Below are 23,366 nucleotides of genomic sequence, written 5' to 3'. Positions count from 1 at the left end.
ATTTAAGTTTTTGTATTTAGAGCTGATGGATTCTAATCTGCATTTATTTTAAGATTTTTTTTTTTTTAATCCATCACGCTCTACCTGTTTTCTTCAGTCCTGGATCTGTTTCACACAGCTTTTTTCAGTATTGTTTTGACTGTGGCTCTGGCAGTACCAATTCTACACAGAAGTTATGTAGTCAATGGATTTTACTGCCTCTAAGGGAGAAGGTGAAGAGCTTTGCAAGGTCTGTTTTGCTTATCTCTGAAGTCTGCACTGTACAGCATATGAGTAATATCAAAAAATCTGTCTGAGGTCTAACTTCTCTGAAGTTACAGCTGCTTCTTTTTTATGATGAAATTACCAGCAAGATAATAGAAGTGGAAATAGCTCCTTGTTTATGCACAGGTTTTCTCTCTCCAGTTCAATTCTCTGCCTAGAGAAGCAATTGAACATAGTGCAAGTTTGTTTTACAATTGCCCGCATGACTCCTTTAATTCCTGCTTGCCTATAGAATTGAGGCATGGATTTTAGCCTTCACAACACATATGCAGTGATGTAAAATTCTATTTGTGTGCAGAGGGTTACTAAGTAACAGTTGCTGAGGGAAATGCAGTCTTTAACTGTGTGACGTCTGTGCACTTAAAATTGCCAGCCAAGTAGTACATTAGCATAGATTTTGCACATTAATGTAATGGGATTTGCTATTGGCAATGTGTGAGCAAAACCTTGTGAAAACCAACAACAGTGTAGTTTGAAGAGTTATAGTCTCCCTGCAGCCTGGCCTTGTGGACAGGAGATAAAACCAGTTTTTGCCCTTCTACTTCATCCTTTCCATACTGCACCATAGTTAAGGACCCTGATATATTTCATAGAATCATAGAATATCCTGAAATGGAAGGGAACCACTGAGTCCAGCTCCTGGCCCTGCATAGGACAACCCCAAGAATATCAAACCACGTGCCTGAGAGTATCATCCGAACACTCCTTGAACTCTGTCAGGCTTGGTGCTGTGTCCACTTCCCTGCAGAGCCTGTTCCAGTGCCCAACTGCCCTCTGGATGAAGAACCTTTTCCTAGTATCTAACCAAACCCTCCCCTGACACAGCTTTGTACCATTCCCTCAGGTCCTGTCACTGGTCATTAGAGATAAGAAATCAGTGCCTGCTTCGTTTGCCAGCTTCCAGTCAACTAGGACCTTTCTAGATTCCCAAGACGGTTGAAAAATCATTGAGAGAGGTCTCATGATGACATCAGCCAGCTCCTTTATCCTGGAATAAATCCCATCAGGCACCATAGACTTAACAGGATCCAGCTGAAGCAGCAAGTCCCCCACAGGTTCAGGGTTGTCTGGGAGTTTATTATTCTCACAGTCATGGTCCTTTAGTTCAGGGCTCTAGGGGTCCTAGTTTTAATATTAGTATATGTATTTTAATATTTGTGTGATATTTGTATGTGTATTTGTATTTATATGTATATCTACCTATAAATAAAAAGGTTTCCACATGTAATTGGTATGTTTTGCATGTGTATCTTCCTTCAGGAGGGGAAGGTTGAGTGGCAAACAAAAAGACCATTGTGACTTGGGAATTGACTGGGTGTTGATAATACAAGGAGAAGTTTGCCTTGAGCTATGTGTCTTCGAGGATTTGGGTTTTTCTATGGATTTTTCTTTTGAGGAATGTTACTTGGGAAAGGTCATGTGTCTATCCTTGAAAAGGAGCTTTTCTGTTGAAGATGATTCTACTTAAGTGATCAACCTTTCCTTTAAATCACACTTAGTATAATTTACAGTAGGACTTTGAGCTGGAGACCTTTATATGCTGCTAAAGATGAATTTTTGAACTTTCATGAAGTTCTACATCTTTTAACTGATTTCTCTATTACAAAGCTACTTTATTTTCTCCAAATATTTGGAAGATAGGGAGGACTGTACATGTATATAAATAATTATTGCGGTGGGAAGGTAACATGAGATTATTAGGCTGTATGATTTGTTCACTGTGGATTATGGAGAACTTAATTTCAGTATGGTTCCTATATTAATTATATCATTATGTCAGAGTATATGAAAGATGTGCAAAACTAAATTTTTATAATGAACTACTTCCACAGTGCTTGTATAACAGTGGCATAAATATCTATTGGGCATATATAGTCATTAGTTTCTTGAATTTTTATGATGTTGTTTTAGCTGAATCCAAGAATGTTATTTGTTTATCACTGAGAAATGCATTATAGCTGGTAGTTGATCTTATGTTATTTACCTGGGCTCTGCAGTAATCAGCATTGCCACTGTCATGTGAATAGTATCATAACCTGTCCACTGAAAAATTTACTTCATTTATTCAGTCATGGCAATTGTTTTTTAATTTATTTCTTGTTCTTTCTATGGGCAATTAAAAAAATCTAACAAACCAAACCAAGCAAAAACCAAAACTAATGATATCATCTCTGTAAACCTTTGTGTGTTGATTTCTATTCCTGGCATAGTAAAGATTCTTGACATTTTTTGTTAGGTTATAATTCTCAAGTACTGTCTGATTGCATTTTTTGCCAGTATTTGAGAGAGCAGAGTATCTGAGCATTTTGTAGTCTCTCATCTAGTCCACCCATTTTGGTTTTGAGGTCAGAAACCCTCCCCTCTGGGGAGAAACTGGTCCTGAATTTTTCACTGTTCTTCAAGCTCCTGTTTTTCTGTAATTCTCTGTGATCAGCTGTGACTGGGGTATTAGACACAGCTTTTCCCTCAGGAAGCTGTCATTGCTGGTGACGGTATTGACTCTGAGCAAAGTATCTTTAAAGTGTATAGAAGCAGCAAAGCAGAACAAGGGGAGAAAAATTGTCAGCACAACCCTAAGTACATCTGTTCTTCCAAACCCTTTTCTTCTTGCTCCATAGGGACTCGTGTGTCTTCTCTCTAATGGCCAAGTTTAGGAGAACAAGGGTTAAGCCTTTTTGCTAATAGTGCCTGCCTTTGCCATACTTCAGGAGCTGCTCAGCAGTTCCAAACACCTTTAATGCAATCATTTATAGTCACTTAAGTAAAATGGATGCAAAAAATAAACTGAATCTTTTCTGCAAAGCTACTTTCAGGCCAGTTGGCCTTTGCTGATCCTAGTGAATGGAGTTAACTCATTTCAGATGCAGAGTTTTGCATGTGTCTTTATTGCACTTAATGAGATTCTTGTCTGTTTATTTCTGTAGCCTGTCGAGGTTCCTCTGAATAGCAGCTCTTCCTTTCAGTGTACTGACCAGTCCACCAGTTTGTTATTACCTGGGTCTTTGATAAAGACACTAAACAATATTGGCCTTAGAGTTGATCCCTGAGGGATGTGGATGCTGACTGACTGCTGGTAGGGTGCTGTGCTGTTGATCAGAGTCTTTTGAGCGTGGTGATGCAACCAGTTATCCACCGCTTGTATTCCACCTACCCAAACCTTATCTTCTCTGTTTGAATATAAGAGTAGAGTGGCAGACTGTGGGAGGCTGTGTCACAGGCCACACTAAAGTCAGGGATATGATGTTATGCTTTTCCCCTCCTCCACAGAACCAATCATTTCATCACAGGAGGCAGTCAGGTTGGTCAGATAACATTTGCCTTTGGTAAATCCAAGCAGGCTGTTCCCACACACCTTCTATCCATGGAGAACAATTACAGTTAAAACTGTTATGTCATCTGCTTTTAATAAAAAAAACAGCCAAGCATTTGAAATGCTGTGTATTAAGAATGTCTCTCACTTTACCAATGCATTATCACTCCTTCAGTGTTAACACAGAGGTTTCTGTTGAGTACAGAGTGTACCCTACCTTTGACAGTCTTTTATACTACAATAAAGTATTGCACTTTGGGATAATCGACAAAAAGCACGAAGGCCTTTTTCCTTTCAAGACAAATCCACATAAAAGACAGAAGAGGCATGACATACATTTTCTAGTTGGATGATGGCCCTTATTTGCTTGAAACCTTTATAGGGAGATAGACAATGGTCACAGATTTACAAAGTCTTGACTGATACCAGCCTGTACACTGTAAAGTACAGAGTTAGTGTTGAGTGGTCACAGAAAAAAGGCAATGCTGATGGGCTGAGCTAATGGTTGGGGTTTTGTTTGGTTGGTTTGTTGTTTGTTTACTGTTTTGTTTTTTCCCTCTAATTAAATAACTATAAAAGAGGAAAGATCTAAAAATTAGGCACTAGAGGAAAAGGTGGAAGTTGAAGAAGAGAAGAACAGTTGTTCCTGCCTAGAGTTTGAGACAGACCTCGGGCAGTGAATGGAAATGTTTGCTAGTAGTTTCATGCTCCCACCCAGAGCCTGGGGCTTGCACAGATGATGTCTTTAGGTAGTGCAAGGTAGCATTTATTTAAATCCTTTTTTTTTTTTTAACACATAACACTTGAATTTCAACATGATACTTTTCCTGAAGCTGTGCAGGGTTTTTACTAGAACCACATTAATGAATCAAGCTCTGGTAAACTGAATCATCTTTTTAAATGTCAGTTTCTGTTTGCTTTTTGGCTCACTGAGTGATAAGCTGGCTGCTCACAGTCTGTATTTCTGGTCTTAACCATTTCTTCTGTCCGTACATGCACGAGTCTTTCATTGTCATCACTTCTGATACTTATTTACGTTGGTATTAGAGAAGATGGACATTTATTTTTACAATCAGTTGGGAATTTATATTTCTTGGTCTTTCTCAGGTTTAATTTCTTTGTTTGACTTTATACATTTGGAAAATGGAAGCTACAATTGTTTAAAGCAATACTGTCCCTTCAACAAAACAAGAAGTGCTCCTGAAGAACTTCAGGATTGTGTATAGTGCACATGGCATCTTTCTTATTCAGTAATTAGATTAGCTCTTCATTCTTTTCAAAAGGTATGAGAACAGCCTTATGAACCATCTATATTATGGAGCACATATCTTATCATATTGACCATCTGAAAACACTTTGGATAAATGTTTTCTGATCACAGTCTTTATGGTGTACATAAGTGGAAGCAATTAGCTTTACAGGAAAACCTCCCCTATTTCCAGGTGAGTAATAATGTGTATTGTAATAATGTATCTGATGTAATAATGTATCTGATGAATCAGATGTCACCTGGGACTGAAGAAGCACTGAGTGTGTGATCTGAATGAGTAATTTCTTTGGGCACTCAGGGTATGTCTTACCACTGGCTTAGTGTGGTAAGCAGCAATCATTAACTCAAGATGACTATTTCTGAAAGTTAGGAATGTGCTAAATTATTGATATATAGGAAAAAATGTAATATTTTAGCTGTACTCCTTCCATATGAAATCACCAAGACCAGTTAGAAACTAGCCACATCGCTTCATGCAAGTTTGGAAAAATATTAAACAGATTGCATGTATGAAATACCCACATATATATATATATATACACACACATATATATGCAAGTATTTCATATATATATATACACACACACACACACACACATATGTACATACAAAATATTGCATACCCACATCTGCATGTTACACTCTGGGCTGCATTAGAGTGTAAGTGTGCTCCAGAGGAGGGCACCAAAATCTGAAGGTATTAGTGAAGGTACAAATCTGAAGGTACAGCAAACCAGTTGGTGCCTGGGTAGCCAGAACTCGATGAGGTCAGGCTCAGTGACAGGCCTTAAAATGTCCAGAAGTCCCAGTGTGATCAGATGCTCTGATCGAGTTTAAAATAGGTGCTCAATAAAGTCCAGGTACCTCACAACTGCATAAATATTCTGATATTATTGTTGCTGGTTGAAACAATGCATCCTCTGTTTTCTTGTAGCTTACTTCTTGCTTTAGAAGACTTTCATGTACCAATTGTGGGGCAACTAGTGAAATTGGCCTCTGCCACTTATTAACATTGGCAGCTCTTGGAGATCTGTTGTTGTTCTTGTTGTTTTTCCCCTCACAGTGGTCAGTACTATTTGAATGCTAATTTAGACATTTTAAACATAGACTGAACAATTGCCTGAAAATAAACAATTAAAATGTCATCTCTCTGGTCTTGTTTGGGTAAACAATTGGGTTTGTTGTGTTTTTTTCCAAAATATTTTTCCTCTGAGACTTTCTTATTCCCTTCTGAGATGGGAAAGTTCACCTGTTGAATACATAGGTTTTAGTTCAGCATGCAACTTCATACATGTGTTACAATGGTACATTTTTCTTTTAATCATATTGGTGCAATTGTAACTCTGCACAGTAGATTTTGTGAGAGTGCCTCTGTGTTGGGTTAAAGTGTGGAGGGAAACATTGTTCTCTTGTTTGTTTTCAGAAAATGCCGTGGGTTGCCCCTGGCTGGATTCCCAGTGCCCACCAAAGCTGCTCTATCACTCCCCTCCTCAACTGGACAGGGGAGAGAAAATATAACAAAAGGCTCTTGGGTCAAGATAAGGACAGGGAGAGATCACTCACTGGTTACTCTCATGGGCAAAACAGATTTGACTTGAAAAAAGCTAATTTAAATGATTACCAGTCAATTCAAAGTAGGACAATGAGAAATAAAAATTAAATCTTAAAATATTTTCCCTCCACCCCTCCCTTCTTACTGTGCTTAACTTCACTCCCTTCACTCCTGCACAGGGACAGGGAATGGGGGTTGTAGTTAGTTCATCATGCCATGTCTCTCAGCATCTTCCTCCTCAGGGAAGGACTCCTCACACTCTTCCCATGCTCCAGCATGGGGTCTCTCCCATTGGAGACAGTCCTGCACAAATTTCTCCAACCTGAGTCCTTCCCACAGACTGCAGTTCTTCACAAACTGCTCCAAGCATGGGTCACTTTCCACAGGGTGCAGTCCTTCAGGAACAGTCTCCTTCAGCATGGGACCCCCAAGAGGCCACAAGTCCTGCCAGCAAAACTGCTCCAGCCTGAGCTCATCTCTCTGTGGGCCATAGGTCCTGCCAAGAGCTTGGGCTTCCCATGGGGTCACAGCCTCCTTCAGGCATCCACCTGCTCTGGCATGAGGTTCTCCATGGGCTGCAGGGGCACAGCTCCCTCACCATGGCCTTCACCACGGGCTGCAAGGGAATCTCCACTCTGGCGCCTGGAGCACCTCCTTTTTCTTGGTGTCTGCAGAGTTGTTTTTCTGACATATTTAATTTCTCCCTACTACTGCAGGTTTGTTTTGCCTCCCTTATTGACTACATTATCCCAGTGGCACTGTCAGTATAGCTGATGGGCTTGGCCTTGATGAGAGGCAGATCCATCTTGGACCTATTTGGTCCATTGGACATTGGTTCCATCGGACATAAGGGAAGGTTCTAACAGCTTCTAAAAGAAGCCACCCCTGTAGCCCCCCTGTTACCAAAACCTGGCCATGCAAATCCAATGCAGAAAACAAACTAATGGAATAAGGAGCAAAATCATGGGAGGAAGTATCTGGTTTTACACAAACCATTGACATAATGCCATATATGCAGAGGTGACTGACAAATTTGCTTTGAAGGTATTCACCTTTGTGAAAAACCAAGCAAGCTTTAATGCAATTCTCACCATTAGCAGTGTCATATTGTTCGCTTCTGAAGAAGCTGTCAAAGAAGAAAATACAGATTTTTTATGTAATATTAGTTTTCCTGTTTTATCAGTGTTCTTGCACTATGAGTGATCTGTGTGGGTACTGACTGGGTACTTGCTGAAGACTTGGAGTGTGTATGATGTCTGAAGAAGAATTGACTTGCTAATGATTTTCAAATTGCCTGATATCTGAAAATAATCATAAAGAGCCATGATCTTGTTTAGCGCATATGAATGTTGCAAAAGGGAAATTATGATGCTAATAAGGGTCTACTCCTCCATTCCTGATAATGGATGCAAAAGTCAAAGCAAGCAGCAAATGGGAGCAGTTTCCATTTGTGTTGGAGACCTTGCTGGGGAATTTTTTCCTTGTTGTTGGAGTAGATTATTTTTGGTTAGATTTTTTGACATCTCCTAACTGGCATTGTATTGCTTTAGTGTTAATTAGGTGTATTGTTTTGTGTTATTTATTGTATATTTTATGACACTCTTTCTGGTTCAGTTTAGACAGTTTCTTGAAAATGACTGACAGCTAGAATATTTCTGATATCAGTTAGTCTTCTCTTTAGATTTTGCATTTTGTGGTTGTTAAGGTAACTGGAAAAGTGAGAAAGGGATCCTCATTGTGCTTCTCTTCAAGTGTCTCAGGCAAAATTTTAAATTGATTGCAATAGGTGCTCTGAAATTGCTTTCTTAAAAATATTCAGATAAGTATTGTATACATTTTGGTGTTTATTCTTTGTCTCTAGGATATTTCTCTGTGTTCTAGTAAGTAATTTTATCTATGTACCATGGTCAACTGTCTACTAGTTGGTTTATACCTGGAAGACTTACAGTGGCCTGCTGAAAGAAAGGTCAGCCAGATTTGGGCCCATAGTCATCAGGTGAACAAAGCCCTGGGGTAGTACTGTGGCTTTCTGAAGAGGTAGTTCTTCCTGCCAGATAATTTTAATGTCAAAATTTAGCATTTAACTTTCTGTTTCTTCCTGCTGATTGACTTGAGTGAGAATTGGAGTTGCTGAGAGTTAATGGGCAAGGCCTGTCTCTTAAAACGATCTATAAAAAAGACTTACAAAGGTGACTAATACTTCTAAGAGTCTTGCAATGTCTTTGGTGAGGTATGGAAATTACATAAGGTACGACTACATTTCTGTGTGTGCTTTCTCATGTACTTTCTCTTTTAGGAGAGAGATTTGGGTCCATGGTGTTGTGGAACAAGGGCACAGGAGCCAGGTTTTTCTCCTTGATCTTCCCAGTGAGGGTGTAGGGCTTGAAAAGAAGGAAGGGAATCCTGGAGGTCAACAACTGGTGGCACAGCTGATCTTGACAACAGGCATTTGGCTTTTACAACCATGGAGACCCTCTATGAGGGGCAAGAACTGCTCAGAAAAGACTGAATCTACCTGACCAAGTCAGGCAAAAGCATCTTTGCCAACAGGCTGGCCAAGCTGGTCAGGAGAACTTTAAACTAGGAATAACAAGGGAGAGAGACAGCAACCCACAGAAAAGTGAGGAAGTGATGGACTGGCTTTGCAAACAAAGGTTGATGTGGACAAGAGTAACCTTGGAAACAACATAATAGAGCTGAAGGCAGAGGTTGGTTCCATGAACTATCAAGGAAATACTTGGTTTTGCCTAGTGAGTCTCCATTAGGCTCAAAGTTTTGATACAAATTAGTTTGTAGTGATTTTTTTCTATAGTGTTATAGTGAGGAATTGTTTTTGACATGGTAGTATATTGATAAAGTGATCCTTGATAACATGATCAAAAAAGGTCTTTCCTTTTCTTCACATATTGATAGTGAAGGTAGCACTAAGCTAGAACTAGTAAAAGCAATCAAGTGTCCTTCTGTTGTGCCTGTACTTTAGTGCATGGAGCTTTTATCACCTGTGGTATTTGCTTGGATGCATTTATTTATCAAATACAACAGAGAAATGAGACTGACTGCAGGAAATCTTGATAGTTACCCTTTCCTCATCACCATTCTGTGCTGATTACTTAGGCTTCAATTTCAAAAGTCTTCCACAAAACCATACACTTTAGAAGTGAATAGAGATTTTTTTTTTGTATGCTTGATGTTTTTTAAAATTTACTCAAGTGGTAGTTAAAAGATGTCATACCACTGTTTTACAATTATAAAAACTATTTTGTGTCTTTATCAGTTTCCTTTAACTAACAAAAAGCCCTTGGTTCCATGCCAACTATATTTCAAAACTTTTATCTGAAAAGAAAACTTTATTTACATTTTGAAAAGGGCAGGCATGTTGATTATTTTGTAAATCAAATTACTTTGCCCCGTAAAACTTGACATTTGAAAATATTTTCTTCTAAGTGGTGTTTGTGCATATATTTACACTCCACAGAGGACTTATGTTCATTTTAGGAGCACAGACTAAGTCGTCATTTTCTTTCAAGATCATGCATTTAATATTGGCCTATTTAAATCAAACAGGGAAGTGGGAAAGTAATTTTCTGTTTTGGATGGATAGACGGGTATATTCATATGAAGGCCTCGTTTTGCATGACTGTTGGTGTGTTCATGGCAGCTTCTCCTTAACCAAGTGTTACATAACAAGCCGTGTTTTCCCATACCAGCTGGAGTGAGGGAGGGCCTGTGTGGTGGATTGGATCTGAGAGCTGGTTTGGTTCAGTTGTCTCTGTCTGTCACCTCACATTACTAGGATCAATTAGTTTTAGCTCCTCTTCCACTCTTTGTCCAGCTCCTTGAGGGCCCAAAAAGTCACGGGAGCAGCCCAGCTTGTGGGGATGGTGAAGAGGGAGCATGCAGGCCTCAGAGATGGGACAAGTTTGGGACCATAGAGGGAGTTAAAGATTAAAATACCTTGCCACTTCTGAAAGGCAAAGGTGTCTTTTTCTCAACAGCCCACAACCTCTCCCAAAACCTAACCCCTTTTTGTACAAGATTTAAGAAATATCTGTTAAGTTTTATTGTTTTTTTTTAATCACAGTGCAGAAACAAATGTATTCAAATTCTGACACTGTGGTCAGAATTTCCTTTGAACCCAAAAATCTTCCAGGTAAATATAATATGTTTTATTATCAGGCAATTTGTGTGTAAAATTTTTCTTAGCTTTGGCCTAGAAATACACTTCATGAGGCTACAGATCTCCAAGTGACCTAAAGCAGCATCAGTGTATTGGAAAAGTTCCCTTCTAAAATTAACTGCTTGATGTTAAATTTTATTCTTCTTTTAATTCTTGGCAAATAAATGTAAATTTTGCTTTTCAAATGCTGAAAATGTCTTGGTAGGTTTTAGGGAGTTGAAGAGATGTAATTTTGAATGTAAAGTGCTTCTCTATAGCAGCTTTTGAACTTTCTTTCCCCATGAGCTATAGGCTTGGAAGTGAAAATTAAATTCAAGAAGTTGTAAGTTCATTTTTGATGTGCAGTGGCAGTTGTTTCAGAGTGTTTCCTGCTCATTAAGCTCAAAAAGGATTTGAATTAGTGTCATGAATCACTATGAGTAGAACAGCAAGAAAGTGTTTTAAAGTTGTCTGCTGTTTTGTAGCCTCTTCTTTTTGTAGCCTCTTAACACAGACCAAGCACTAAAAGATACTTTTATTATTCAAGAAAGCCAGTCTTCAACTGCATTGAGGAAATGACCCAGGCATATATTCTGTGTAATTATTTTGGACAGTGAGGGACTGGTTCTTGCGAATAATGGAATTAAGAATAAATTACCAGAAGTGAAATTCTAGCCTCCCTGCAATCTGGTTTGCTGCTGGGGAACTGGGCAAAGCTAATCCTTGGTGTTATGTGCCGAGTTCCTTCTGTGCGCGTTTAGTTGGCAGAGTTGTACTTCAGCTTTCTGTAGCCCACATAGTCACATGTGTTCCACTTGGCTTCTGCAGGCTGGTGGAGTCAACAATTTATGTTGATGAGGGAAACCTTATCTGTTTTCTCTTAACAATGGTAATGCCAGCTTCAGAGTCAGGATATCAACTATGTTGGGTTTTTGTCAAAAATACCTGTCTGCTGTCAATTGGAGTACCACAGAAGCCAGAAGATTTTCACAGCCAGGGGCCCAGAAAAGACGTTTTATTGCTGATAATGTGGCAGAAGGGTTTATTTCTAATAGTCTCGTACTGTTCTTAGGCCTGACACTTTTACAGTGCATATTTCTGAGATGGTCTGTAATAGTTTCATTTTGTAATATATTTCACTCAAAATACCTTCTAGGTGATGGAAGAAAGTGAATAGTATTTAACTGACTGTTTTGGTGGGGGGGTTTCGTGCTGATTTAAGGCACTTTTCTTGTTCCTGGGTCACTGCAGATGTGTGTGATGCAGCAGATTTTGACATTGCTTCAGGCATAATTTTTTATTTTTTATTTTTTTAAACATCCATAAGCATCAGGCAAACACAGCAACACAGCATTGTACAACGAGTCGTTGGTGGGAGTCTGGGAAAGGGCTGTAGCCTCTCTGAGTACCATGACATCAGGTAACTTCTGCACTGAATCATGGTTTGGAATGATGAAGTCTCCTAGCTGTACGCCTTTGTGTCCAGATATTTCTAGGTCGCCTGCAGGCAAGTGTTAGAAGACCTCTCAGTGCCTTTGCTTTCTCTGCTGATTAGTTGCTGCTTTGTAGAAGCGGCAGGAATCCTCACGGTGTTGCTTTGAGGCGTCTTTGTAGTGCTGCTGAGCGCCCTGCTGTGCCATTGCATTGAGCTCCCCATAGACAACTGCCATCACTTTTGCATCTCTTCTCTCTTCCTGTGGTTAAAAGGGGCAAATCAACAGGTTTGCTGCCACAGTCAGTCCTGTGGAGGATTCAAGGCTGAGGATCTCTAATTATTTGGGCAGCAGCAATTATTTTGCTTTTTATTAATTGCAAACTGCCAAACTCAAGCCTGTGATATAAGAAGTTCAATGTACGAGGTTGAAAAGTATTTTTTGCCTGAACCACCCCTGCCCCCAAAAACATTTGTAATGCTCTGTTCCTGACTGGTGGATTGTTATTTTGCACTTTTTTAATGGCTTTGGGTTTTTCCCTCTTAACTACTGTGCATCATTCTTTAACTAGTTTCTAGATTTTGCATCTCTGTTGTGCTTTTACAATAGATTTGAGTATTCAGATGCTTAGATGACCTTCTTTATCTTTTTCTGGTATATCGGATATCTATATGAATTCAGATTTTATGAATATGCTGGAATATAGAAGTGCTTTCATTAGCTGCGAAGAAAACCTGATTGCTGTTGTACACTGTTTTATTATAGCCCTTCAGAAAAACCTCAGGTGGTGGCATTTGCAAATTACTAGTGTGCTAGGGTCACACACTGCCATTGTTCAATGGATTTATGAAGCTTTTAAGGAGATACAAAGTTGATGCTGCAGCCTCAGCTCTCAGTGTATTTATGACCTAAACCACATCCTTTCCTTGAAAAAAATAGAGAGTGAAATATTTTCACTTATTCAGCATGCAGCTAAAACAAGTGCTTAAAGGAAAGTAGTCAGTCTAGATAAGACGAAGGTGATGAGTGGACTGTGAAAGCATCCTTATTGATAGTTGTCACTTTTCAGACCATTCTGGAAATGTGCTTGAAGACTTTTTGTAAAAGAGATGTGCTCTTGTGGTTGATATCCAAAGTTTTTATTTTTGATTTTGTTCATTGAGCATTGTTATGGTTCCTCTTCGATTCATGAGGTCAAGAGAGCTCCATCCATCAATTTGCCTGCCAGATGCTGTTTGCAGTGGCACTATAGAAATGCTGCCTGGGTTCAAAGCAGGTAGGACATGTGCTTTAATAATAGTAGGGCCAGGTCAAGTGTTCTAGAGCTGTCAAACCTCACTGTGTTGCCAAGTGTGGGTTTAGGTCCTTATACTGATCTTCACAGTTTCCTATTACATGTGCCACTGCACTGCTTGTACAGCTGGTGCAGTGGCGGTTGCTCTGTAGGATTGGCAGAGGAAATAGCAAGTCATAACCCTGTCCATACTTGTCTGAATTTTATATGAGTCACATCCAGGTTTCCTGTGTATGTGTTAATGTGCACCGAGTGGAAGACATTTGCTTGAAATTGAATATATTGACCCAGAGCATATTTTTGTGTCTTGTTTTAACTTGTTTTGCAAATTCCTTGCTGTTTTATGAGAATTTCTGATTCTGGCAGTATCTTAGAGTACCCATGAAGTAACAGATTGCTAACACAGCTTTTCCTCTCCCTCTACCCCTGTGCATAGGGTACCTGAGGTTGTTTTTTTTCTGTTCACAGTATTCTTACAAAAATCTTGATTCTTGCACAGAGTTGTCTGACCTGCTTTTATTTAGTTTTGTTCCCAAATGAACTCTGTCATTTTAGCAACTTGCTCCCAAATGCAATTAAACCTCTCTTAGTAGTATGGACACAGTAATGTAATCCCTTGTTTTCTCCCTATTACATGCTTGAAATTCCCTCCTCAGCACAGGGAAATACCGTATGGACTAGTAAAGCTAACTAGTAGCATACCGTAGGTTCATTAGTTGTCTTTACCTGTTACATTCTGAGCTGAAGAGACTTCAGTTCAGTTATAAAGTATGAGAACCCCATTGTAGTCAGGAACATTTAAAGGCTCAGAATATTCTGTGAAATCTGTGAAATCTGTGAAACTTTTCCACAAACAGAAGTAATTTTTAAACACCCTTCGTAAGTGAAGGGAAGCACACAGCAAAATAGCGTGGAACTGGTAATGGGGAATGTAGCAAAGTTTTGAGTTGAATTCAGTGGTTTTTATCGCAATCCCTTGGTACCTTAAGGTTTTCTAATAGACTGACTTAGTTTCTTCAAAGACCTGGATAATGTGTCTGAGGCATCTCAGACCTTTTTCAAAGGGCCTTTGTCTGCCTTGGGGGTTAGTGATGAGATCCTTCTGTTTGCAACTTCTTTTGAAATTCTCCATCATTGGCATCAACAGCAGCAGTAGCACTGTACTGTTGAAGCTGAGAGGAACAGAAAACTCCTTGGAAAACTCTAGCCCTCTGTCTTTACATCACCCTGTCATTTTTTTTTTCACTCTTATATCTTAAATAAGATTTTGACACATGCATGGGAATGTAAAAATAATTACATATAGAATTTTGTAGAAACTATAAAGTATAGGATATTTTCAGTATTGCATTTTAGAAACTGAACATAAAGAATCTGTAGAAATGAAAATAAAAGTGAAATATGAGATATACTAGAAAATTGAAGATGATTAGCATGATGTTTGAAAGAGTTATTTTATTTAACTGAAAATTAATGGTAAAATCTGAATCCTCTTCTTGGCTGATGGGGACTGAAGAACAAACGGATGTAGGAGTTCCTGGAATGTTTTCAAGAGCTTGAAGCTGTATAGATAACATGAGCCCAGCTTCAGTCTGGCATAACCCTGTTCTGAATGATGGCAGTAGTCTTGCTGGAGGAGTAGGAATCAGCCAGTATAACAATGTTAAAATTCACCATTCCTGCTTTGTGCAAGAAGCTTGGTACTTGCTAATATGTCTATGAGGTTTTGTACTAATGGAAAGGGTTTGGAAAATCTCCACATTTAAGAAGAATTAATGGTTGAACGTACTTGTTAATGCAGGTCCAGGTGATCTCTGCTCACCTGCAGAGGGCCAACTGCCATTCCATGAATTCTTGCTGCTAATAAGGGTTGTCCACAGCATCTCATCTGTTTGATTGCGTTAAGCTGTACATGTAAAAATGCCTCTCTTTGAACAGGAGCTAAAACCTTTGAGACTGAGGTCTCTGATAAGAAAGTAACAAGGAATTCTTCCAGCTTTTATGAAATCAACATTGTTAATACTTAGTCTGGAGGTTCACAGTACAAAAATTATGAAGAAAATTATGGTTGTTAAGATTGACTTAAATCCTGTCTGGCTGATTGCAGCAGTATTTGGTATTTAGAGACACATCTGTGCATTTGACAGACTTAATGATATGTGTCTCTCAGTCCTGTTACTGTCACAATTTTGAAGGAGCACATATTCCTGTTTTAAAGATTTTTCTTATTTTTTTTCACATGGAACTCTGTGAAAAATCAGTTAGCTCTGAGAAGAAACAATACATAGAGTGTCCTGAAGGTATACTATAGCCTGAACAGCATATATACATTTTGTGAATGAAAGGTAGCCTTGCATGGTAGAATTTAGGTGAATATCATTGCAGAAGCAGAAAATCAGGAATGCTTTGCAGACTTCTTCAGCTGAGTCTGGAGCAGCATGATCTACTGCTGTGGATATAGTTTGGATTATCCAGATTGTTATTGTCTGCAATAATTTCTGCTTTTTCTCCTATTTCAAAATGAAGGTTTATTGACAGTCCAGTATGGTTTTATCCATTAGAAACTCTTGTCCGTCTTTTGAAGTGGTGTCTGTTGTCTGTCTTAGTTTTATAAATGTAACATGGGGAGGAATCAAGTGTTTAACCATGCCTCCAGTGCTGCTAGGCACTGAGGAGGGAAGGCAATGTGCCGTGGATAGGAATGAATGAGAGAAGGAACTGGAGAAATGTCTACGCTGCCAAAGCAGCAGTTCGTGCACTCATGGTCTGTGTTGTCTTGCTGCAGTTAGAATTCTTGATGTCCATGTGTGGCACTTTTCTGAAAATAAAGAAAATTTTAGCTGTTTTCATTTGTGCCATTGGGATGGAACTAAACATACTAGCTAAGTATATAGTAAGAAAAAGGAGTAGATTGTAAAAGGCAGGACTGAGAGCACAGAAAATATGAATCTTTGCTTCACAGTGGATTTCTTTAATTCTCATTTAGATATAACACTTCTTGAATAATTATTTGGTTTCTTATGAGAATTTTTAACTTTGCTATGTGGTTTTATCATTTAGAAACTGAAGTCATTGAGTAACAGCTTTGTGGTTAAAGGAAAAGAAACAAGCCCTTCCTAACTAGTATGCAAAAATGGCAAACTAGTTAAAAAGTGAGCTTGAATACTCTATAGTACAACTTTCCATTTCCTGAGGACATAGCTGCTTCTGTAAATGTAATATGCTTCACCACACTTTTTAACCTGGCCTAGTACCTGCAGAGTATAGCTTATTGTAACTCAGCACTTCTTAACATTTCCCACCTAGGTAAAGATCATCTAAGTAGACACTGATAGCAGCAAAATGCTAGTAGCCTCACTTCTTACACTAATGGGTATATATATAGCCAAAACATTGTTTTTATATTGCTGTTCATTTGTTGCAAATATTTTGATAGCTCCTGGTTATCTGTATATTTACCTATCAAAGTTTTAAAATGTTGTGTAATATGGAGCCTGTGGTGTTCACATGGATGGAAAACAGGTGAACTGAGTCAAAGGCACCAGGGGACAGCTACAGTAGGAAGCTGGGCCAAAAATGTCTTGTGAAACTGAGGCAGATTATAATGCAGTTTCTAATTTTTATCAGGTCTGAATCAAGAGCAGCTGTTCATGTACATATTCACATATATACAGTTGATGTATATGTGTATGTATGTCTTATTTTGTAAATGCTTTATGAAATAATAGAAGTATTTCCAGTCTGTGACCAGCTGTTATCATGCAGTAGATGCTGGCTTGCTACGTAGGTGTTTATGGTGTTTTGGAACATGAGTGGCCCGATTCATGTAAGAAATACAACTTAATTGTGCTTTGGTAGTGATTTTGGTGCCCTATGGTTTCTCTTCCAATGCTGGAACACCTGCAGAATGGGGCACATCCTCCTCACTTTATCTGAAGTGCAGGTTAAGAGATGCTTTTTGGGGTGAGAGAATTTTTTTGAGTTTAGGCCTATTAAACTCATTGAGTTTAATGTTTATTTCATGCTAAAATCATATATCTGTTCTCTTGGGAACTGATACTGTAAAATAAACCTATTTTCCCTATCACTATGGAAACTGCATCGAGTATTCAACCTGAAAGAGCTAGATAGAATTATGTTTACTCTGTTATGTACAAAGGGCCTTTATTTTATAACCAGCCACAAGCACACTATAACTCTAGGTAAAGAATCCCTCCTGGCACAGCTCAGGCAGCGTAAGGCGATGTGCTTTCACTTTTTCTGTTCACCATTTGAAAGAGTGGAGATACTTTTTTTTCAGGATACTAGAAAAAAGAATCAAGCAACTGACCATGCCTTGACTTTTCAAGTGCTGTTTTGCAGCACAACTTGGTTTGGAGCATCTGGATCATTGATTGTTCTTTTGCAGTGATTTTCCTTGTATTGGTTTTGGTAATATAAATATTATATATATGACAGCAAAAATGTGTCATTTTTTTGGTGCAAAAAATAAAGCAAAACAAATCTTTTTAAAGTTTGCATTTTGGTTAAGAAGACATGCAAGCAGAATTACATCCAACCATGCACTGTCATGTTTTAGGCTGATAACTCATACAGCTTTGCTGTCATCGTCTTGGAGCTGGTATCTGTCAACACCAACATTGTGACTTATGCAGGGATCAGACAGCACATCTGCTATGTAGTTTTTCCAGTGATTTAACTCAAACCAAAATGTCTCAGGGTTCAGTCTTTCTAGTTTCCCCGTGACTGCCAAAACCATGTTTTCAAAGTGAGGGATGCAAACATCTCTCCACTAAGAGCTTGGAGTGAAAACTCGTTTCATAGCTGAGTATCACAGCTGAGTATCACAGCTGAGTTTCTGCTGGATAGTGTTTTGTTGCTACTGCTCTTGATGCCTTACAGCAGGTTACAGACTTCCAGCTGTTTCCCAAGAGGAACAAGAGCATGAGGCATAGCAACCCCTCTCCTCCTGCACTACCAGCTTTACCATACATGAAATATAATGAAATACACTTGAAGATGGATTTAACAAGCACTGCCTTTACAAAGCCTAGAGCATTAGCTCTGATCAAGAGTTCAGATATCCCCTTCATTTGGGAAAGCCCTGAACTTGGTTCAATCATCTAAATGTATTAATTTTGCCTCATCCATGATGACACAATTTTTAATTTTTTTTTTCCTTTGGGATTGGCTTACCCTGCTGTAGCAGATATCCTCTTCTGCTTTTTTCAGAGTTGAAGGTTGTTCTCCTTCTCTCTCTACAACAAAGATGAAGTTGACTTGCTGCTCACTGTAGAGCAACTAAAATAGGAGGGAGAACCCAACTGCAATATGCAGCTTACGGAATCAGTGGCCTCTAAATGCAGGTCATTCAGTAAACCATTACAGATGCTGTGGACCTTGGCTTGTGTCCCTCCTGTGTGTGGATGGCACCTAACACATTGCACACTGGGTGGCTCCACAACTTACAAGTTATATCTGTGGGGAAAGGACTTTAAGTTATTTGTGCTGATTATGGAGTTGTTTACCCAAAACAAGTTGCCTCCCAGTACAGCCACTACTGATTTCTGACTGGGTTCCTCCATCTTCCCGAGGGACACTAGTTAGGCCAAAGTGACGTGAGCATCTGCTAAAATTGACTTCCCTCCTCAGATCTGAGAGGTTCATAGCTGATGGGTTTTCTGCACGGGATGCTCAGGTTGGTGCCTCGAGGGAGTGCAGAATCCTTTCACTCCTACAGGAACTTTCTGGTCCAGGAAGGACCTGCAGTTGTCCTCTGAAGCACAGTTTCTCCATCTCTGCTTTCCCTAATTCTTGTCTGCTGCTGTGTGACCCCAGTAGGCTTGCTAGGTCTATCTGTAACTTTTTTTCTGAAAAGTCTTGCTGTCTTGCTTCAAAGTCTCTTGAGTTTTTGTGCCTTTAGTTTGCACTCCTGTATTTTATAGGGAGGTTGACAGACTTAATCTTCTTATATCTTCCTAATGCTTATTAATAAGGGAAAATAAGAGAAGTTTGGGAGTGTTTCTGAGACCCAAGATAGTAATTTTCATGAACAGATTGTAAAACAGCATTTTCAAATATATGTCAGGATTTAAAAATTGTATTTCTCCAAAATCACACAAAGCTTTCTGACTGAGTATGCACTTGAGAAGAGCCATATCCATCTTTTAAAAAGCATAGACATACTACATTTTTTTTTTATTCCTTCCTCAACTGTTAGTCAACTCTTTCTGGTAATATTTAATATTGCATCAGTCACTCCATATCCATCATTCAGCAATTGACTGCTTATGCAGTTTACTGTCTGCCTGGCTGTAGGCTTGCGTATATACATTTCTCTTGAGTACCAAAGTAAAACATTTTGAAAACATGAGTTATTTTTTCTTTAGTAGCAGTATAAATATTTAAAACTCAAGGTTTCACAGCTTATGTTTTCTTCAGCCTTTTCTATCTTGAGAATGAAATGCTCTAACTTCTGGCAATTTAAGTGCTAAAGCTGTTGATTTATCTCTGAGCCCCGTCTAAAAACAGGTAGCTAATTGGCACATTTGCTTCAAAAATAGATAAGTAATTTAAAGAGTTAAGTACCTGAGTTGGTTAAAGATTTAAAGCTGGCTGCTCACTTACCTTTACTCTCTAAGGAGAAATATTTGTGCACTATCTTCTGATCTCTTGGTTCACTAAGTCAACAGTGGAAGATGTCAATAGAAATAAAATGAAATATGAGGAAGAAAGGTGGAAACTTACAAGTCTGTTATGGTTTAAGATCTCTCTCTTATTTAGATGTCTTTTCTAGACCTCCATCTTATGTGGTCTAGTCAGATTAAAATAGATGCAAAAAAAAGAAAAAAAAAAAAAACCAAAAAAACCTAGATTTTCTGAGAGTATTTGCCCTCAATATTTTGCAAAACCACATATATATATATATACATATATATATATATAGCAAAGATACCAAAACTACCTGTGTTAACAATTCACTATTCTTTAAGAATGTAATGTGTATAATTAAAAAGTCTGAAGAGTGTTTCCGTTTGAGAGCTATAAAAGAATAACTAATCTCAATAAATGTTTGTTTTACAGAGTGCGGAAACCAAGGTGGAGGAATCAGCTAAAGAGAGTCCGAAAACAACCAGATTAACACAACAGTCTTCAGAGGATAATGAAGTATTTGGTGAGTTACTAGGACAACTGGAAAATGTTATTTGATATGTTAGTACAAAGACAATTCCCACAAAGTCTTAGTGATCTGTTTAATATTGGTGTACAGCATTTGAGTGCAGGCCGTACAGTTCCACAGAGACCTGGAAAGATGGAGGAAAGGACCAAGAAGAAAACAAAGAGGGATTAAGGGTCTAAAACAAATCATCTCTGAGAGAAGAAAGATTGAATCTAAGTGTTCAACAAAATTAAAGATTAATGCAGCAAAGGAAAAATAAACTTTTCTCTATCCATAACGTACAGGATAACAGTGAATTCTTAAAATTGCAGGAAGATGTGATCAAATATTAAGAAAAGGAATCCTAAAAAGAATACTAAAGCATTGGGGTGCATCATCTGGAAAGTGTGGAAATTCATCATTGCAGGCCTTGAAAAACAGGTTAGACAAGTAACTGTCTAAACTGATGTAATCATCTTGTGCTAGAAGGATAGACCAGATGACCTTTGAGAATACTTGGAAGCCTAGATTTTAGATGATCTCCTCTTGATATTTTTCTATGAATCCCCTCCCTGCTCTCCATATAGGTTTTGCTGGTAGTTTTATTATTTGATCTGAAAGCTGCATTTGACCTTTTCTTCTGCATTAAGATTTGGAAAAGAGCCAGGGAATCATAGACTTGTAGAATAGGCTGCATTGGAAGGGAGGAATCATCGAGTCCAACTCCTGACCTTGTGCAGGACACCCCAAGAACCCACCATGTGCCTGAGAGCATTGTCCAAACACTTCTCAACCTCAGACAGGCTGTGACTACTTCCCCGGGGGAGTCTGATCCAGAGCTCAACTACCCTCTGGGTGAAAAACCTTTTTCTGATAAGGAAAGGTTTCTTATTCCAACTTTATGTTGATTTTTTACTAATAGAACTCCAATAAAAAGCAGTAGTCTAACATTAATGCTTGAGAGGTTAGGGCAAGGCAGAAAGTTGGTGCAGTATTTAGCTCTGTTATATTCTAGAGTGGAAACTCAAGGTATGCAGAAGTTATATAGGTGTTACTAAGGCTGTCTAGCATGAAAACTTTTGGATGAGTGAAATATTTTTGAATACAGTGTGGAATTTTTTTCTTTCCAGGTACAAAAGGAATCGAACATGGATAATTAATCTATATATGGAAACAATGCTTGTGACCATTTAAACTATTTTTGTTCAAAATCATCTTTTCTCAGTGAAATAATATGGTGTGATTGGCACATGAGCCTGAATTCCTGGTATGAATACTTCCAACACTGATCATATAGTACCAGTGTCTGATGAATCCACAAATGGACTTTAGAAATAGCTTTCAACTTTATTAAGTCAGTGCTGAGGCTATTACCTCATTTCCTGTCCATTTTTTCCACCAGTTATTTGCAGTAGATCCAGTATTACTGGTTATAAAGTGTCTCGGTATGGTGTAATGTGCATCTCAAGCTGTGTCCTTTCTCAGTTTAGATCTCTAGTTTTCTTTCCATGAGAAGGATGGAGACAGCAAACCAAGGAGTTCTCCATCTACCTCCTTCTACCAGCAAAATCTCAGGCTTTTAAACCTTCTCTGTATTCTGATCATTAGCCCCGTGTAGCAGTGAGTTAAACCAATAGTTGGTCTAGCCTGTGGTCCATGTGGGGACTGTGAGCTTAAAGACGGGAATTAAGAACCGTGAAGTTCACTGTTGATAGCCTTAAAATCAACATGCAGTGATCTATACCCTCACTACTAATTGAAGAAGGTCAACATGCAGTGTACTACACGGTCTTTAAAGCTAATGAGCTAAAAATTTCCATGTTCCAAATCTGTGAACTGAACTGGTTATCTAAGATAAGCCAATGATCAACCTCTGATAACTCACAACAAAGAGGAAAATTTCTTTCCAGCTCCAAAACCAGACAGACTATAGCATCGTATATCAACCCCTTTACCATTTTGCAAATGAAAGTCTGGCTTGTTTGTTGTTTTTAAGATTAGGTCAAAATGGGAGGAAAAGAGAGGAAGTATGGTGCAAATGGAGTCTGAAATTTTCTTTTATGAAACCACTGTAGTGAGAATCAGAGAGAATATTTTGGCCGATACAAGTTTCATGTGTCTTGAGAATGACACTGCTGTGTATGCCTGCCTTTCCCTGCAGTTCTGGAAAATTTATTAAAATACTTTGTTCTGAGGATAAGCTTGAAACAATTTTCCCTAGGTGAGTTATTTGTGGTCCTGTGACTTAAAGGATTACAGACCCTGCTCAGTTATTCTTCCTATGGCTTGGTCTATGAGCTATTCCTCATTTCTTTTTTCTTCCTTTTTCCCCAGTGATGATAATTATACTAAGCATCAAGTGTGCACCAGTAGTTCGTTAATTTATAGCTTCAGCTTTGACTGGAATCCCTCTTCTGAAGAATTTTTAATAGCCTCCAGTCCCTTTGAGTGGGCGCAGCACAGCCTTCCCTTTCCACACAGATAGCTATCTTATGACTTATTTATTTATTTTTCACAGAGATCTCTTTCCCCAGCTTTCTCTGGACAATGCCACCCCCTACAGAAAGGTCAGCACAGGCAGAGGAGAAGTCAGTTCCTGCCTGACGCAGCCACTGAGCCCCCTTCAGAAGTGGAGGCGGCACCCCTTGAGTGCTGCCTGCCTTTTCTGTCTTGGTGCGTGGGTGCGCAGCCGGCGCTGGGAGGAGTCGGGTACCCCGACAGCACTGGCTGTTCCTCTTCGCTGATGCCGCCCGGTGGCAGCAGCTCCCAGACCCTGGCAGCCGCCAGAGCGCCTGGACTGCCAGGTCAAGGGTTCTTTAGCAAGAAGACAGAAATCTCTTGATTTCCGCTTGTCCCCGGCCTCTCCAAGGTTAGTATTGCCTTGGACCAGGTGACAATATTGACTTGTCAGGATAAGGGAACTTTCTC

At 39.0% G+C, this 23,366-nt stretch overlaps 1 protein-coding gene across 4 annotated transcripts in view; it reads left to right on the top strand.

Annotated features, from left to right (window-relative positions):
* Nucleotides 1-23,366, top strand: part of MBP (myelin basic protein) — a 115,094-nt gene that overhangs the window by 39,574 nt on the left and 52,154 nt on the right. For all 4 annotated transcript variants that reach the window (XM_064658325.1, XM_064658300.1, XM_064658310.1 and 1 more), the window contains exon 3: nt 20,363-20,453. In XM_064658325.1, coding sequence (XP_064514395.1) covers nt 20,363-20,453 — 91 coding nt within the window. The remainder of the gene's footprint in view (nt 1-20,362; nt 20,454-23,366) is intronic.

The sequence above is a fragment of the Pseudopipra pipra genome, chromosome 1 (genome assembly GCF_036250125.1).
Source record: "Pseudopipra pipra isolate bDixPip1 chromosome 1, bDixPip1.hap1, whole genome shotgun sequence".
NCBI classification, from domain to species: Eukaryota; Metazoa; Chordata; class Aves; order Passeriformes; family Pipridae; genus Pseudopipra; species Pseudopipra pipra.
The sequence above is the reverse complement of the archived record's forward strand: the minus strand, read 5'-3'. Positions and strand labels throughout refer to the sequence as shown.